Genomic DNA, 19256 nt, shown 5'->3' with positions numbered 1-19256 from the left:
AGAGTTAGAGAGGATATAGGAGGGCCAGGTTCTTTTCTCAGAAGAGTTATCTCAGAAGTCAAGGTTGGTCTCAGAATTAAAGAGGGTTATCTTATTGGAGGAAATCTCTTGGCACCAAAATTCAAGAGCATTGTGGTTGAAAGAAGGGGATCAAAGTATGAAGTTCTTTCATAGAGTGGCTAACTCTCATAGGAGAACCAACACCATTGAGATGCTGAATATAGATGGTGTGGCTTGTATGGACGCCCCTGTAATTCGAGAACATGTTGCTGATTTTTTTTTTTTTTTTGAACACTTGCTTATTGAGCAATAAGGGTGGCGATCAAAGATTGATGGACTAGGTTTTGAGTGTATTGAGCCATAGGATGTCTCTTGGTTGGAGAGGTCCTTCGAGGAGATAGAGGTTCACGGTGTGGTAAGGAGAATGGTCAAAGACAAAACACTTGATTCAGAAAAATTTTATATGGGATTCTTCCAACCATGTTGGGATGTGGTGAAGGAGGATCTAATGAAGGTATCTCAAGAATTGTTCTTGGTTGAAAAATTTGAGAAAAATCTCAATGTCACTTTTATTGCACTGATTCCTAAGAAAATTGGAGAATCAGGGGGAAATGATTATTGGCCCACTAGTCTTGTGAATGGAATGTATAAAATCATTTTCAAAGTGCTTGCAAATCGACTAAGGGAGGTATTAGGGAAGATCATTACAAAACCCCAAAATGCATTTGTAAGGGGTAGGTAAATTCTGGACTCAGTTCTCATCACCAATGAATGCCTAGATAGTAGACTAAAATCTAGCAATATAGGGATCTTATGTAAGTTAGATAGAGAGAAGGCCTATAATCATGTTAATTGGGACTTCCTACTTTACTTGCTTGAGAGGTGTGGATTTGGAGAAAGATAGTACTCATGGATCAGATGGTGCATATCAATGGCGATTTTTTTTTTTAACAGCTCCCAAGGCCTAAGAGAAGGGGATTTTTGTCCCCACTCCTCTTTGTCGTCATTATGGAGGCGCATAGCAGAATGATTTCAGCTTTGGTCAACAATGGCTTTGTGGTTGGATTCTCAGTTGGTGACCCCAATAGGGGTACTCTTAATATTTCTCACTTGTTGTTTGCAGATGAAACACTGATATTTTATGAGACAGAACAAAACTAGATTCAGGCACCAAGGGCACTTCTACTTTATTTTGAAACAGCATCAGGTTTGAAAGTGAACTTTGACAAATCAGAGCTGGTGCCAGTTAGTAATATTCGCAATATCCGACAGTTAGCTAACACTCTTGGATGTAAGGTTTCCTCTCTTCCCATGAATTATCTTGGTATTCCGTTAGGGGCTGCCTCAAGGGCTAAATCAATCTGGGATACAGTGATTGAGAAGATAGAACGTAGATTGACAGGTTGGAAGAGATTGTACTTGTCGAAAGGTGGCAAGGTCGTCTTAATCAATTATACGTTGTCTAATTTACCAATGTACTTCTTATCTCTATTCCCAATTCCAGCAAGTGTGGCGACCAAGATTGAGAAACTTCATTGTGATTTCTTTTAGAGTGGCATGAGGGATGAATTCAAATTCCATCTAGTAAGTTAGGAAAATTTATGCTCCTCAATCTCTTCTGGTGGATTGGGAATTAGAAATCTGAAGATTTTCAATCGAACTTTACTTCGAAAATGGTTGAGGCAATATAATATGGGACCGAAATCCTTATGGAAGTCAGTGATTGATTGCAAATTTGGAGGTTTGTGGGGGTTGGTGCACTAGAGAGGTAAGTGGGGGCTTATGGAATGGGAGTCTGGAAGCATATTAGATAAGGGTGAGGGGTTTTTACTCGTCATACTAGACTCATGTTGGGAGATGGTTCTAGGATAAAATTCTGAAGCGACCTATGGTGTGGAAATAATGCCTAAATGACCCATTCCCTTTAGCTTTCCAGGTTGCATATGAGAAAGAAGTTTCAGTGGCTGACTTTATGATGATATCTAGGAATCAAGTCCAATGGAATATCAACTTCAGTAGGGCGGCCCTAGATTGAGAAGTTGGCAACTTTGAGAACCTTTTTAATCTCTTGTATTCCATGAGACTGAGCACTCAAGGAGTTAACACGTTGTAGTAGATACCCATAGGTAAAGGTACATTCTCAATTCTCTCTTTCTATAAGGCTCTCACACAGTCGCAGAATAATTAGTTTCCATGGAAAATGATTTGGCGAAATATGGCGTCTCCCAAAGTGGCATTTTTTGCTTGGATAACTTCTCTAGATAAGATTTTGATAACAAATAACTTACGAAAATGCAGGGTAATCATAGTAAATTGGTACTGCATGTGTAAGAAAACTGGTGAGACTATGGATAATATTTTACTACACTGTAAGATTGTTAGAGTGTTATGGGATGAATTGTGCTGCAGATTATAGCTAAATTGGGTTATGCCCACCACAATGGTTGCGCTTTAGGCCAGTTGGACAAATCTAGGAAGTATTCCACAAATCACAACCATGTGGAAGATAGTTCCTATCTGTATTCTATGGTGCTTATAGCAGGAGCGAAATGATTGAACATTCGAAGAGAAGGAGCACTCATTAGAGAAGTTTAGATCTCTTTTTATTAGAACTTTAGTTATGGGTCATAGCTATAAATTTTAATGGACTCGGTGTTCATGAATTTCTTGTTTCCATTTCTTCTTCCTATATAGGTGTTACATCTTGTATCATCTTGTATATTTAGGCTATGCTTATTCTTATTAATACAATCGTTTACTTATTAAAAAAAAATCGTCCATGGATCGAACGCAATGCCTGGTATCCAACAGTTAACCTTTTATAAATTTTCATGGAGAAAACTACTACTTTTTTGTGCATAACTTACTATAATTGTGACAACTCGAAGAGCCCAATCCTATTTTTTTTTCCCATTTGATTTTAGAGAAATGATAGTTATAGTCGTAAGTGTATAAATGTCGTGCAATCATTTTAAAAAAAATGAATAAATATGAGATCTACATAAAAAGAAATTATTTTTTTAATGATAAATCTCGTTCTTTTTTAAAATGACTGCATGACGCTTATGCATTTCACTATTGAATATAATATTACTCTTGATTTTATCATGCCCCCTTTGAAACTTCCAAGTTTGCCTATATGCTAACATAAAGAATAATAACCATTGAAACCATTAATTTAGTATCAAATTTTCTAATATAAGAAAATTTTCAATTATTAGAACTGTCACATGCCCTATTGAAAGTCTGTCACTACTCTGGTTGGTATATGACCGCACTAAGATCATAGGATGTGGCACTCAATGATTGGTATATAATGGGTTGCAGACCTAAGTAGTCCTGTCAAGTCTTATGTGAAACAAGGAAGCCTGCGTTGTTCATTACTCGTTAGCACAATGCCCATCAAAGAATCCAAAAACAAAAAAAGCCTTCTTTTAGCTTCTGATAGCCGTTATAGCGGTGTTGAGCTCTGATCTATCCCATGAATGCTACTGCTATATTGAAAAAAGATATCCCATGAATACCGCTGTTGCTCCCGTAGCTAGCTTCTAATAAATTCCCTCTTTCAACCGGAAAAAAAAAAAAAAGATAAATAAATAAATACGTGTTCGATCTCTAAGGTCGCAAGCGGCAAGCTCCACCTCAACCAGGAAAACCTTGTGAGTCTGTGACATCCCTAAAAGGGGGGAAAAAAGAGAGGACAAATCCATGCGCAGAATCTGATAAAAAACGAGAACAAGCACAGGCTTGAAGCTTCTCAGTACCACCCCTCTATCAGAGCGTCTCTCTATTTTCGAACTGAGGCAAGCATCGATACGTGAAATACTCTTCAATTTTTCAAGCTCCTTTTCCGATTCCTTTTTGGTTTTGGCCTTTGTTATTTATCTGGACAGTCGTTGTTTTCTGAATTAGAAGCGTTTTCTTCATCTTGGTCTTTCTTGTTTTGTGCTTTAGAATCCCTCGACCAAATCTTGGGGCTATGAGGAAGAGGGAGAGAGAAAACCCTTGTGGGGTTTGTGGCCACTATCATAAATATGAAGAAGGAGAGGTCTGCGGGGTTTGTGGCCACCGGATTCCGGCTCCATCAGAGAAAACATCGATTCAAGTTAGTGCCTTTCCATCGGAGATCTTGCCCGAGTTCTTATATCTTGGTAGCTATGATAACGCATCGCGTTCGGAGCTTCTCAAGTCTCAGGGAATCTCTCGTGTTCTCAATGTAAGTTCTTTGTTTTCCTAGCATTCTAATGTTTGGTTCGGACTTGTACGATCAAGATTATAATATTTTGGCTGTTCTGCGTGCTGTGTTAATGTTAGTCTATTTAAATGTTCTATGAAATTGATCACTTTGATTGAATTTGTGATTTGGGATTGAATTTGGCTGTGGTTCTCTTCACGGTTACATAGGAAGCTGCTTTGTAAAATAATGGGAAGACTTGTTTGATGGTGGAGGGCTTCTGAATACGTTCTCTCTAATTTGTTTATCGTGTTTTATGATTTGAGTAATGTGGGACTTCAAGAAAGATCATATATTAATTTCATAACTAATGCAACAATTATCTTTGATGGAATGGATTTTTTTTTTTTTGATAAGTATCTTTAATGGTGTTATGAACCCACTAAGTAGAACTCACCCTTGAAAACCGGCTTATAAGAGAATGGTGCCTAGAGGCTTATAAACCACCAACCAATCTCATACTTAGTCGATGTGGGATCGTAACAACCACCATGCTCCACAACTGATGTCCACGGTAGTCCCAGTGCTCACACGGGCTGGCTGTGCGCTAGGTATTTCCTAGCCCCGAACGAACCCTACCATGTCAGCATCACCCCCCTTGCCGCACGATTACAACCGTGCCAACATGGACTGCATATGTGGGGTGGCTCCGATATAAGTTGTTATGAACCCACTAGGTAGAACTCACCCTTGAAAACCAGCTTACATGGGAAGGGTGCCTAGGGGCTTATAAACCACCAACCAATCCCATACTTAGTTGATGTGGGATTTAGCCTTGAGATCGAGTGGGGGAGTGGTATTTGGCACTTTTCAGTGCCCTAAATGATCGTTTAGGGGGATAGGTCCAATGATTATGCTGGTGCTGTTGGAGAGTGTTACATGATCACATAAATTTAATGAGGATAAATGAAAGTTTATGAGAGAGCTATAAAGTATCCATGCTTTGTTATATCAAAAGTTTGGGGTCTAAGAAATAATATTGCCATTATGTGGATAAATATGGGATTATATTTAATGAATGACCTATAAAGAAGTAAATAACATCATGAGTTGAGGTCAAGACGGGAGAAACAGTTTAGGAGCTACAGGTACAATGTGAAGGCTAATGACGCTAAATGAGTTTATCCCAAAATACGTTTGATTTATGAATTAAATGTAAATTGGCTCATATAGAACTAAATGAAAAATGGTGATTTTCAAAATCAATAGTTATTTCATATTAGAAAAAAGCAATATAACTATGCATATCATAATACATTTGTAGGGAAGGTTGAATTTCAGGAAAAAAAAAAAAAAAAAAAAAAGACAAGAAAATATATATATATATTTTTTATAAGTAAGAAAAGAAAATAAATTATTGGTTGGAGATAGACAAAATGACTTCAAAACAGAAGTTCATCTCCTGTATTAATTTGTTCCCATAAAAAAAGTGATCTTATATTATACTTTACTTTCTTTTATGTATATATGCAGACGGTACCTGCTTGTCAAAACCTCTACAAGAATTCATTCACCTATCACTGCCTCCAAGATGAGAAAACTTTGCCTTTTGATGATGCAAATCAATTTTTAGGTGTGTTATGCTTTCTAGTTCATAGGGAATTTATATTTGTTGTTCACTTGCTGCTTTTTAGATACTTGTGCTTATTGTGCTGCTCAGTGGAGTATTTTTATTGGTAGTTGTCTTATAAAAATACTCTCTTTCTTTCTCCTCCTCCTCTCTCTCTCTCTCTCTCTCTCTCTCTCTCTCTCTCTCTCTCTCTCTCTCTCTCTCTCTCTCTCACTCTCTTGTAGTTATTGATAAGTAACGATAAATGGTGAGGTGTAGCTGAATTTAAGGGGCCTTGCTTCTTCTTCTTCTCCTTTATGCTACAAATAGCAGTAGGGCCTTGCTTTGCTCAGTTTGGCCTAGTAAGTGCCTTAATGTTGTATACACGAGAATATGCTTTATAAATACATTGGCAACTTGCATCTGCTTCTAGGGTCTTTACTTGTTTCCTTTATATATGATTAGGAGTGTAAATGCTCCCTTTATTTGTTTTCTGCTATGCATCTCCACAATTTAGGTTAACTTTTGGGTAAAACAATTGCTGATCTCTTTTGCAATATTGAGAAAGATCCTCTTTGTACTTGGGAGCCAGATGCCAAGGGAGTTGAAGAAGCCATCATAATCCTGGTCGCCACATTAGTTGCGTTCTTTATTTGATTCACTTTTTATTCAGGAATCTATATGTATTTTGGGGGTTAAGTACACTTTTTGCCGAGTTCTCTTCTCACTATCAAGTTGATAATCTCATCCTGGTGAATTATTTCCTCCATAGGTGCTATTTTGTACATAGGGGCTTCACTCGATGTGGAACACTGGGACTAAGAGTGACTAATGGAGAGTCTGAGTGATTAGGGAGGAAAGCCCTTCAATACTGTTATCCCTTAGATTGACAAAAGGAGATTACTGTTCTGCAATGTACTCAATAAATTCAAACCTTCAGTGTAAACAATTCATTGACTATTATGATTAACTTATGCAGTTTGTGACAGAATAAGCTTCAATACCAATTTACTAAGGTTAATTGTTGGATCTTTCAATTGTACTGCAAATATTCTCTTTCAGTTGGCAGTCTGAGTTTATGCATGCTAGATTTTGCAGAGCAATGTGAAAGGGATAAAGCTCGTGTTCTGGTGCACTGCATGTCCGGAAAAAATAGGTAGATTATTACTGCAAAACAATTTGGGCCTGTCTCTGTCTCTCTCACCCATTTCCTCCTGCACATGCAAAGGTCAAAGACTAACATGCACAAGACGCATATAGCCACACTTGCTGCACACCCACTCACAAATGCATCGAGAATGCTACAACATAGCCTCCATACAAGATGATTTTGATTTCATGAAATTCTTGCTCTGAAACAGTTGTTCTTTTCTCCCGGACAGGTCACCGGCTATTGTAATAGCTTACTTGATGAAGTCCAAAGGATGGAGACTTGCCCAAAGTTACCAGTGGGTGAAAGAGCGGAGACCATCTGTTGAACTATCTGAAGGTAAGAACATTTCTGTTACCACTTTGTCAGAATAATCAGTAAATTGCTTAGCTAAATTTAGGTAGTCTGAAGATAATATGTTGGAGGAGTATCAGATTGGACTATTGCATCATTAATCCCTAGATTATGAGTATAGAGGTTGTTTGAAGTAAACAAATGCTGATGCCGGTCAACCTATGAAAGCTGATTGGGACATATGGTGGTTTGGGATATTGCAACATGGATGGGTTGTAACTCATTTTTTTCTCCACCTTGTCTTAAGCTTCTTGTTCTTTTCCTTTCTTGGATGGGTTTGGGTAAGCATGCAAATTTAGTTCATATTAAAGCTTCAACTTCTCAAAGGTGTCATTATGCAAGGCAGCACTTGGGTTGGCAACTGTCCTTTTCCGGTGCTGTGATGAAGTGCTCTTGAAAGTTCTTTGTCGGTAAAGGGCTTGTCTAGCAAAGATATAAAGCATACATTTAGTTGGAATTAACCATGGCCAGAGAATTAATGAGCTGTCCATCTCTAACTTCCATTTCTTTGTTTCTTAACATAGCTGTCTACCAGCAACTTCAAGAGTATGAGCAGAAGCTCTTTGGATCATTTGGTACAGGCAACCTTGTCCCACCAGTCTTTGAACCTGCAGGAGTGCCTTTGTTTAACTTCGGCTTCCCAAAGATTAATGATCCAGTTCCCATTCCCGCTTTCAGCAATGTTGGTGCTACCTCTATTTTCGCCCGTCCTCCTTTAGACATTCCTCCACATGAATTTACTTTTGGAGCAGGCCTGATTCAGAAGAATAATGATAGTACACTGAACCCAAATGGGAGTGATATTCAAATGGAAGGTTCTTGATTTTCCTTTGTTTATATCCTCTGCGAGATCAACCCTTGGTCAGAAGTTAAATCAGTCCTGACATATGAGTTTCTTTTTAACACATATGGATGTAAAGTGAGTAGAATACTCGGGGCATTTTGGTTTGTAAGATTTGACATGTTCGTAAGTTCTGTGTGCCTTGTCTTCTCCTGTCTAATGTTCAAAGTTGCAACAATCTTGTCTCTTTCCTAATATCATACAAGTGATTCAATAGAACACACGTCTTCTCTGATTCCATATTCCTTTCTCTATTAAAGTTCTTTCCTCCTCGTTTCTTCTAGTTTTGTTTTCCTTCCTTTCCTGTTATACTCCTCTATGCTCAATGTCCATTATACATTAAGATTAGGCTGGTGATCAGATGGAGAAAGGCAGGGAGGTAGGGAGACTTCGTTTCCTTTTCATTTCATGTGTAGGGTATTTTTTAATGATTTTGCAAAAATGTCTGGATCTTGAATATGAACACTCTTATAAAGCCCCTACATATATTTCCATTAAATTATTTTTCGAACTTCTATTTCATCATTGGGATTGGAACTTCTTTACTCCTCACCACCCTCCTCAACATTGAAGGTGCAGAAGGTAAAAGCACATAAGAAGTGAATTGTTAGAAGGTCAACATGGCATGCCAAAGTTCGTCAAAGTTTACCATATAAAGTGTTGTGATTAAATTGCGTGACATTTTTTGTCTTGCTGATCCTTGCGTTATCATATGATAGTAGCACCAAATGAGTTGCTAAAACTTTTTATAAACTAATAAGAAAATATGATTTATGAGCAACAATCAACATACAACAAACTTTTCAATCCTTCATCCATTTAATTTTATAAACAACCATCTTTCTGTTCAATGTCGGGCTTCCATAGTTTGACAGTATTGCAAACATAAACGGGCTGTTAACAGCATTTGGACTCCTAAACAACCATTTTATCTGCGACTCAACGTTTTATCAACAAACTATGATACCAAACGTACAATCCTGAATTTTTATGAAGTATAACTGCACAATTTACATATGGCACCTTCACTGTTTTGATATATGTTCTCAAGGTACTAAGCACTTCCATCACTAGTAAGCCGTTTCCAGGGAAGACTTTGCAAGCCACAGTAAGCCGGGATCATTCCGCTTCAAAACTAGGTAAGTCTCTGTTTTACCAATCTCGTCCAACACAACATCTTCATTGAAACCAATCAAAGAAAGAATGTCCATCGCAGCTGTAATCACAACAAGCACGAACAGATAATTTCAATTTAGTAAATTGAAAATCTCATTATTAAGAGTTGGAAACAACTCCTTGGGGTAAATATTAATGTTCACCCTTTGCTTTTAATTAGGGAGACTTTATTCTATCCAACCCCTTGGGGTAGCATTTTGAGGGTGGGGGCTTTGCTAAGCTGTCAGTATGCTCTATTTGCCTAATTCACATAAATCTACTTCATGTCATATTTAATTAACCAAGAATCCATCCAGGTTTGACTTGGCTGATATGTCACATCCCGTAAGAGATCGTGGATCCAATGTTTTTTCTTTTTTTTTTTTTAATAAGTATTTTCAAAAAACAGGAACTTCTATCAATCCACAGCTCACTGGGTATGAACAAACCACATTTACAAAAAGTATGCAAACTATATTAGCTATAAGGAACTATACAAACCTCCATCTATACAAAAACCAATTTATTTACATCTCATATAAGGCAGTTTAGTTTTCTCCATTACGAAGCATCCTTCTAACTTCCTTATGTACATTCTAAACATCCAAAAGCTTCTGAGAACCTGGTAATCAGCAATCTGATTTACCCTTTTTTTTTTTTTAATATCCTTGAACCACCCTAGATTGAAAACTTGCATGTATTATCCAAGATCTCAATTAGTGACCAATGAGCACGGCCCCTCCCACACAACCAATCAACCACCAAGTTAGAATCACATTCACTTTCAACTATGCAAACTTGTCATTTCCAACACAGTTTTAACCCCTCCATAATGTCTCGGGATTCAGCATCGTTGTTAGTGCCTATACCTTAACAATAAGATAATGCATCCAAAAAAAACAACTTACAGAGTCCCTCAATTGAGTGCACATGTCAACCCAAGCTTGAGCATTATATAGCACTCATGTATTTCAACTAACCAGCACTCACGCATGTTTTGTTTGTATTCGACAATATAGTGAAATTCCAAAGCTTATGTTGGTATCTAGCTCGATTTTGTTTTCAGTTTGCTCTTCACATATATCTGGCATCTACCAACAATTTGTAACACAAGACTGACCCTAATGACTTAACAACCATCATTACACTAACAATTTCTTGGTAAAGTTGGAAAACTTGGAATTCAGTATGAGAAAAGATGCAAACCTTGATAATTTGCGACGTTCTTTTGGATTATGGGATTTGCCTGCAAATGCATCACACATTAGTTATCACTAAAGTATTTGATGAGGCAACTGTAGGATGCAAAGTTTCATTGAGAGAGAGAGAGAGAGAGAGAGAGAGACTGTACCTTGCGCAGTCTTCTATATTTCATCTCACCAGGGTGTTCAATCACATTCCTGAGAGCACATGACATAATTGTAGCGTTTGTCAGTAACTACTAGATAGGAAAACTTATGACCCACTGGCAACAAAAAGGAAGAAAACAAAGCATCAGTGATTTGGCAAGTGTACCTAATTATCTTAGACAAAGTTTGTAGGACTGCAGTAGCTTCCAAGGGAGTAACTTCGACTTGCAGCATCTCAATGGCCTTCTGCAGCCTACTACAAAGGAACGTTACAGGATCTTGGATTCTTTGTAGTTCTTGATCATCTGGATCTGGCTCATAAGTTTGCATTCTTGAAACTCCAAATGCGTGCCCCAAATTATCATCAGGATCAGGCTCAGTCTGAACAGCTCCATTTGCTTGAGAATCATCAGGATCAGGTTCATCAATGTCCTTCCTTGTTTGAATTCCAGTGTCCAGAATCTCCATCCCTTGATGCTTATCAGGATCAGGCTCTTCATGCAACTTTGTGGCTCCCAACTTTCTATTAGTTTCTGAAGGCAGCAAGGGTTCTATTGGCACATAGTTACTGAAACCTTGTCCAAATACGGTTCTGTTTCCAGTAAATTCTGGATAAAATTCAGATTCCATTGTTTCACCAAACTGCGAATCACAAGAATTGGGTTCGAGCTTGTTTTGGTCACCAGAAAGATCGTCGGGATCAGGCTCAGAAACAGGTTTTATCTGTGCTTCATTGGGACTTTGGATATTTGTATTGAGGTTTTCATTTTCCATGGAATCCATGGAAGCAGGTTGTCCATGCGTATTTAACCCAGAGTCATCAGGGTCTGGTTCTTCACTTGCTACAGATCCTCCCCAGCTGTTCACAGAAGCATTTGATAAACGGCGGTAGGCAGCAGCAACTGAAGATGCACGTGCATTTGCAAGCTGATCCAAAGTACTTCCTCCAAGCTTCTGAGGAGTATTACTACTGTCACCAATGTAGTCGTCGTCCTCATAATGTCCTGAATATTGGACACCATTCAATGTACGACTCCTTGATCTTGTCCAATCTAAACTAGCAGCTTCTTGGTTCAACTAAACAGAGGCATATCAAATCAAGATAGGTCAACTTTAATTGAAGCAGAGTAATGAGCTTAAATCAATTCTGACACTTATAACATGAAAAAATAAGAAGGTATAGGCATTCTGACCTGTTTATCCAAAGCATAAAAGTTTTCATCATGTTCCGAGTGTACCATGTGAGCCTGACGGGAAGAAAAACAATATGAGCTCCCTCAATACTATCAAGTTCAACTCAATCCAAATCAATCTCAATTTCAGCTAATAACCAAAGTATTTTAAAATGCAAAACCACAAGAACCTTTTGTCTATACATAGAAAGAATCATAGACTCACATCTACACAGGCAAAAGCACTTCACACACACTAAAAGTTGGTGAGATGTATCTTACAAGTTCATGCAAGAGAGTTTTCTTGATGCTTTCATACTTCCTGAAACCCTTAAGGTCATCAGTTCTAAGACGCAAGGATATCTCCTCTCCATGATTCTGCAAAAGTAAGAGTCAGCAGGGGAAAGTAAATATAACAGTCCAACAAATGTTTGTGCATAGAGAGGCTAATACCTTATTGAAACCAAGCAAGCATTTGGGACTTATGCCAACATAACCAATGGGGGCCAACTCAGTCATAATACCTACACGCCAATGATGCTATAAAGACCAATCAAATTATAAATTATCAGAGACGATACCGCACATAAGAGAGAGTTAGTTGAAAGAAGTGGAGTGTGAAAAATTATTTAGTGGTACCTTGTTCATAATAGCAACAATCCCAGGATCAGCCGCAAGCATATGCATTCTCTTCAGTGCCTCTGAGGCTGGAGGATTCATCTATAAACAAGTAACAACCAAGTTAACCAAAAATCAGTCCAAGAAATTGGAAGTTTTAGTATTTATTGAGGGGCATAAATCCAAGCAAAATAAAGCATAAAACATTCAGTTCAAAACATATACACAAAATAAAAAGGGCATTCATTCGGTATATCTGTTGAGATCTGGATCCACACTTCAACAACCAACCTATGTATGGCCATGATAAAATTGCTTAATGCACTCCAAAACAGTTCAATTTAAGATCATCGTATGATGGAGAAAATGAGTTGCAAACAGATCACTCTATATAAACATTTCCATTTCTGAGTCTATCGTGAACAAACTGTTCAACAAACATATCATGACCTTCACAAGCAATGAAACTCACGTAAATTGCAGAAATTTTCAATGTTTGATTGGTATAGATTATATGTGAACCAGCAAGGTTTAAGTATCCTGCTAAATAACAAGTTCTGAAGTAATTCAGGGGTGTTTACTCAAAAGTAGGCGTACAGGCGTGGACACACACACACACACACACACACACACACATGTGCACACCCATGCAACAGCAGGTTGCATCCATCATGGCCATTATATGACAATTCTTTTCCTTTTGATAGGTAGTATACGACAATTCTATCTCTTATAAGACTGATTTTAAAACTCTCTTTAGGAAAATTTCACGGATTTTAATAGAAAAACCTAGAAATTAACTGACTCAATGATCTGGAATTAACATAACATGAAACGAAATATCATATTACTATAATCTTTAATATCAATTAAGAACTCTAATTTTTTAAGTCTCCTAGAACCCACAGATTTTGAGATTTAGACTTGAGGTTTGAATAGAAGAGTTTGGTGTTTAAATCTTATATTTACACAATTATGATGACTTCCTCATGGTTATCCCTCACACCCAGAATTTGAAATGACTCCAAATATAGTTAAAAATATAGTACAGCCAAAATAGCTAAAAAGATGAGGAGAAAAAAACTTTTTTTTTTAGAAAAAAGATAAATGACTCTTTAAATCCCCTTTCTTTCCTTTTTGCCCCACTTTTCACTTTGAAAACAGATCTTTCTTCCTACACAGAAGCTAGTCTATTTGTACTACATATTATACATGGTAAAAAGTAATTAGAAAGTCAAATACCTCAACTCCTGGGATCTCAAGTGTGCGGAAATCACAAAATATATAATGTCCTTGTGGAGGTTTTGGGGAAGCATGAGGCCTGTCTGACATTCGCTGCCTCAGTCTCTTTTCCTCTTCTTCAAATCCAGCTACCCTTAAATTTGCTTTTGCATTTTGTAGAATTTCATCAACCTCACTTCCGGGCACACCCATCATTCTGATAGACTTGCCCTGAAATAGAAGAAAAAGGAAATTAGTCTTAAAAGACATGATAATTCAGCATATGGAACTAATAGATGAATATGAAAAACATGGCTGATAATTTCTTAGGATGTGTCAAAGTTCTGTGACCTCTAATTATGGAGGTTCAATTTAAAGCTTTTTAAATTCATGCATGGTTGTTGTCTACAGCTCCTAAAGTTTTTTTTTTTTTTTAAATAAATAATAGATTCAGAATACATCATACTTCTACAAACCATATAAATATTTTTGCCTTACACAATGAATTGAATGAAAATATAATCAAAGCTATAATATTCTGTAATTAAAGAGCATGCACATCTAAACTGGATCCAAGCACAGAGAGAATCCTCTCCATGTTAGTCAGCACACTCTTTTAGATCAGACTATAAGTAAATGTGTAATTAGGAGTTAGGAATCTCTAGCATGCACTGAAGTGTTTTCGAACATTGAAGCTATCATGGATTTGCCAAGTAGCTCATGTCAAAAGCACTAAAAATAATTACTCGATAGACAATGTTGAGATTAACTTTTCACATCATAAAGATGGTGCCATAGGGGCGGCCGCTGGCAATTAACAATACTTACTAGACAAGTAATGGCATACCAGGGAATTTTAGCTTAACAATGGTTAGAATGTATGAACCAAAATGTCGAATAAAAAAGCAAGTGATGGTACCTTTGTTATGGAAATTTCTTCCAAACTTAAAAACGCCTGCTCATTGGAGAAAGGAGACAGCAGCTTCGATGTTTTGCTGGAAGATTGTGGAACAATGAGCCGCATGGTATCTGCTTTGACATCTGTTAATCCTTGCAGTTTGAGCCCAAGCTCCTTGAGTGTAGCACCTGAACCCATTTCTATGGTAAACTTCTTCCCCCTCCATACCACTGATATATTTTGGACATGCTCGGGATTTTCCATTTTGTGCTGCAAGGAAAAACTGTAAGAGATTTCTTTAACATTCACAAGTAAAACCGATGGATATAAACTTGCTCCAAGAAAAATCTCTACAAATTCTGGAAATATTTTACGTACAATTACGTACAATGAGCAACCAATACGCCTAAATCATCTTTTAAGAAAATGCAATATTGTCTGAAACCACAAAGAATGCAGCTATACTGATACTTCAGGTTAACAGCTTAGTGTGAGGCCGTACAGTATGATGGGTACAAAACAAAAAGGTATATGGATTGAACCGGTTGTACAGATAATAGAAACTATGCCTTCCCCACTTCGCCACATGTTTATAAATTTTCGAAGAATTAAGAATACAGATAAAGTGATGAAAAACTAATTCTACCATCGTATTCTCTTACCACAACAAATAGAATGGGAAGAGAGGAAGTCATGTGTAAAGGATAATCAAGTTCTTGAGCTTCACAGAATACGACATGTTTCAACTTCCACAGAATGCTTCAGCAGACATAAAATTCAATCACTCCAAGTAATTCGATTTGGGACATGAACTTACAGAATTCAGATATCGACTAATTAAGCAAAACAACTCATAAACAAAAAGAACATTTAAAAAAATCTCGAAACAAGAGGTCCATTTGGGAAACAAAGTAGATACAGTAAAAGCTTCTGTTCCCTACTTATTGAATATAAGTCACACCGGTCATAACAATAGCCTGAATCCCGAATTCATTCAAATAGTTTCTTCAGATCCACAATCAAGTATTCAAGTTATTCCAAAACAATATAAACCAGGAAAAAAATAACTTTGATGGAAATTGATAGAAAACCAGCTCAAACTGACGAAAAATGAACAAAATTTGCATCCCCATAATTTCATTTATCCCAAAAGTACCAATTATACATCCACACAAACCGTGAACAAACAAAGATTTATTAATGATAGACTAATTCCAACTCGAATAAAGATTTCTAAACTAATTACTTGCACAAAACCACAATCTTGGAAACTAAAGGACGGTAGTAATCCATAATTAAACACCCCCCCGGATATAGAATTTCGAAGACCTCACCTCAGGTGTGGATCGGACGCCCTCTCTTTTGTCCGTGTGAAAAGCGAATATTCTGAGAATCGCTTCTTGTGTAAATGTCAAGCAAAACTTGGACAAGATTGGGCTGGGGAATGCATTTATATAGGAACAGGGAGAGCGGCGTAGGATAAGGGGCGGTGCATGACAACAGGTATGGACGAGCGTCTTGCTAAAATAAACGGCTGTGGATTCCGTGTTACGTATGTGCTGGCGTTTGACTGTTGGGAAAGATCTAGAAGAATAAAGATAAACGGCAGAATTCTTTTCTGTTCTTATTTTTTACAAAGATAAAATAAATTCATTAATATATAAAAGACGCAGCCACGAGTAAAATCCCAAACATAATTGAAAAAGGGTAACGATACGCTTGCAACCGATTTACTATTCATTTATTATTTATATTATATTTAAAATTTTTTATTTTTTATTATTTTATTTTAAATATTTTTTTAACATCCTTAATCATTAAAAAAATTCAAAAATATATATAATTTTATTAATAGTCACTTCCTTAACCATTAAGTAAAATAAAAAATTAATAAAAAAATAGTAGTAAATGGATAAAAAATGGTAGTAATCATATCATTTTCCATTAAAAAATAGATAAGTTTTATGTAAAACTTTTATAAAAAAAAATTAGTCATTAATAAAGAATGAAATTGTATACATTTTTTTTTTATAATAGAATTGTACCTGACTTGTCTATTCAAAACTTTATACAAATTATTATTCTTTGATAAATGACATTAATTAATTGATTTCATCTAAGTGTGGATTAACGGAATCTTCTCTCAACCGCTTTTCTCGCTTTGGAAAACGAATTGAGGAGAAATGGTTTCGTCTTCTTCCTCTATTGAAGAAAGAATGATTTCTTTGCTTGTGAGTGTAAGCATAGTAGTGCGATGGAGGAAATAGAGGAAGTGTGGAGGAGATTAAAGCTGAACGATGAGGAGGATTGTCCGATTGAGATTTGGAAAGAAGTTTGTGGTTCAATGAAACTGAAAGGGGAAAGAAGTCTAGTGGGAAAGGTAATTTCAGAACACAGGATTATGAAGGAAATTGTTCGATCTATTATGGAGAAAGTCTAGAAGGTTGGCAAGCCTCTTGAATTTCAAGAAATTGTAGGTAATTGTTTTGTGATTACCTTTGTCAGTCGGCGAGATAAGTTGAAAGTTCTTGATGGTTGTCCATGGTTGTTTGATAGTTACTTATTTGTGTTGCTTGATTTCGATCATGCTTATCTATGGGTGCAAATGTTAAATTTGTCTTTGAGTTACATGAATAAGCAAATGGGGGAATTAATTGGGAGTTCGATGAGGGAGGTTATGGAGGTTGATGTGCAGGAGGATGGCTCGGCTTGGGGGAGGTGTCTGAGGGTGAAGGTGGAATGTGATCTTAGAAGACCTGTAGCACGAGGTAGGACTATTGTTGTGGATGGAAGGAAAAGTTGGGTGCATTTTCAGTATGAAAAGTTACCTAGGCTATGTTTTAACTGTGGAAGAATTGTCCATGAAAATAATAGTTGTAAGGAGAGTGAGGGGAATGCAGGCCAGTATGGTGTTTGGCTTAGAGCTTTGCCTCAAGCTAGAAAAGGAGCAGATAAGGTTGGAGAGTAGAAAGTGAGAAAAAAAATATATAGGAGAATGGTGATTTTTCATATCCTAATCCTGTTGAAGTAGAACAAGGAGGGGAGGTTCAAAGGGCATAGAGGGTGGAGGAGGTAGTGAAGGAGGGGAAGGGGTGAATAATGCGAGTTTCCATCTGGTTGAAGATCAGGAGCTAATTGTGAAGCCTTAAGAACAGATGTTTCAATCTGTTCCAATCTGTGTGGAGACTAATGGCCAAAAGGTGATGAGTTGAAGCTAGGCTCTAGTATAAGTATGATTGATGTACAGACTATTGTGCAAAAGAGTAATATGCTAATAGAAAGGTTGAGCTCCAATGCTGTAGAACAGGCCCAGGATTGCATAAGGTCATCACAATGGAAGAGAAGGGCTAGAGCAAGGCCTGACTCAGATAAGCCTTCTAGCTCGAATTCTAGTTTGAAAAGAGGTATTAAGTTTATAAGGAAGATAGTGATATGCTAGTGGAAGGGAAGAAGATGAGAGATAGCGATGATTTGGTCTGTGATGACATACTAGGGGTGGTGACTGTTGTGCAACACCACCTGGCATTATGAATCTTCTAGGTTGGGACTGTCGAGTGCTTGAAAACCCTTGGACAGTTTTGGATCTTTACCTTTTGGTGAAGAATAAGAGACCCAAAATTGTGTTTCTCATTGAAACACTAATAAAAGTAGCTGCTATTGAAAAATTAAAAAGGAGATTGGGGATGGAAGGGTGTTTGGCAATTAATCCATTGGGGAGAGGAGGTGGTTTAGCCTTGTTTTGGGAGCTGGAGGATGTTGTTGTAATAGAGAGCTATTCATAGTGGCATATCAGTGCTTTTGTTAAAGGTGGGGGTCAATGAAGCTGGTTTTTTATTGGGTTTTATGGGCACCCTGATTCAAGTAAAAGGTGGTAGTCGTGGGAGCTTTTCAAGTAATTGAATCCACTAGATGGAAGGGCAGGGTGTATAGCTGGGGATTTCAATGAATTGCTATCACAGAATGAGAAAATGGGAGGGAGCTAACAGAAGAGATGAGAAGTTGATATCGGATTTTAGAGAAACTTTGGAAGTTAACAAACTTGTGGATGTGGGAGTTGTTGGAAACCCTTTCACTTGGAGTAATAGACATTCAGACCACACTTTTACAAAAGAAAGATTGGACATATATGTGGTTAACAGTGAATGGATTAATCTGTTTGGAAAGGCTAAAGTGGAAGGTCTTACAGCCAACAATTCAGACCATCATCCAGTCATGCTATCTGTGAGGAAGGACAACATGTTTGTCTCTAGAAGGCATCATTCTTTCAAGTTCGAGGCAAGTTGAATAAGGGAGGATGAGTGTGAAGAGTTAATTAGAACAACTTGGACTGATACTCCTCAGATTCGCATGGAACCTCTTGTGTGTGTTCAGAATATGTTGAGAGTGTGTAGTGGTAAATTGAGCAGCACTTTCGAAGAAGGGATAGGGAGAGATGCCATGATATTGAACAGTTAAACAAGAGAATAAAGGAGTTACAAGATAGAGAGGGGCCTTACAATTCTGTAGAACTTCACATGTTCCAACGTGTTTGTTATTGGAGAAGGAGGATATAAGGTGGAGACAAAGAGCAAAAAGGAACTGGTATTCCTTAAGAGATAAAAACACAAAATTTTTTCATGCTTGTGTTAAACAGAGAAAAAAAAAGAACCAAATCACCTCAGTAATGGATGCTAATTCAAAATTGAAAGAAGGGAATGAGGAGGTTGTGGAAGCTT

At 37.3% G+C, this 19256-nt stretch overlaps 2 protein-coding genes across 7 annotated transcripts; one reads left to right on the top strand and one right to left on the bottom strand.

Moving 5' to 3' along the window:
* The first annotated feature begins 3341 nt into the window (after positions 1–3341).
* LOC121250234 (protein-tyrosine-phosphatase IBR5-like) lies at positions 3342–8347 on the top strand. The gene is made up of 6 exons (XM_041149276.1): positions 3342–3803; positions 3955–4216; positions 5708–5807; positions 6882–6939; positions 7166–7272; positions 7812–8347. Exons 2-6 carry the CDS (start codon positions 3980–3982, stop codon positions 8108–8110), a joined length of 801 nt encoding a protein of 266 aa, XP_041005210.1. The 5' UTR covers positions 3342–3803; positions 3955–3979; the 3' UTR covers positions 8111–8347.
* Positions 8348–8918: 571 nt separating this feature from the next.
* On the bottom strand, positions 8919–16147 carry LOC121250230. Of its 6 annotated transcripts, none has more exons than XM_041149266.1 (12): positions 15876–16021; positions 15204–15300; positions 14563–14811; positions 13665–13874; positions 12444–12524; positions 12258–12344; positions 12087–12182; positions 11826–11879; positions 10799–11709; positions 10635–10683; positions 10490–10529; positions 8919–9344 (listed from the first exon to the last, which is right to left on the bottom strand). In XM_041149266.1, exons 2-12 carry the CDS (start codon positions 15234–15236, stop codon positions 9199–9201), a joined length of 1956 nt encoding a protein of 651 aa, XP_041005200.1. In that variant the 5' UTR covers positions 15237–15300; positions 15876–16021; the 3' UTR covers positions 8919–9198. The 6 variants fall into 6 exon arrangements, with proteins under 6 accessions (XP_041005200.1, XP_041005205.1, XP_041005204.1 ...); XM_041149271.1 differs by lacking the exon at positions 15204–15300 and adding an exon at positions 15483–15546 and having other exon boundaries at positions 15876–15965; XM_041149270.1 differs by lacking the exon at positions 15204–15300 and adding an exon at positions 15483–15546 and having other exon boundaries at positions 14563–14824; positions 15876–15963.
* Between the last annotated feature and the right edge of the window lie 3109 nt (positions 16148–19256).

Source organism: Juglans microcarpa x Juglans regia, chromosome 2D (genome assembly GCF_004785595.1).
Source record: "Juglans microcarpa x Juglans regia isolate MS1-56 chromosome 2D, Jm3101_v1.0, whole genome shotgun sequence".
Classification (NCBI taxonomy): domain Eukaryota; kingdom Viridiplantae; phylum Streptophyta; class Magnoliopsida; order Fagales; family Juglandaceae; genus Juglans; species Juglans microcarpa x Juglans regia.
The sequence above is the reverse complement of the archived record's forward strand: the minus strand, read 5'-3'. Positions and strand labels throughout refer to the sequence as shown.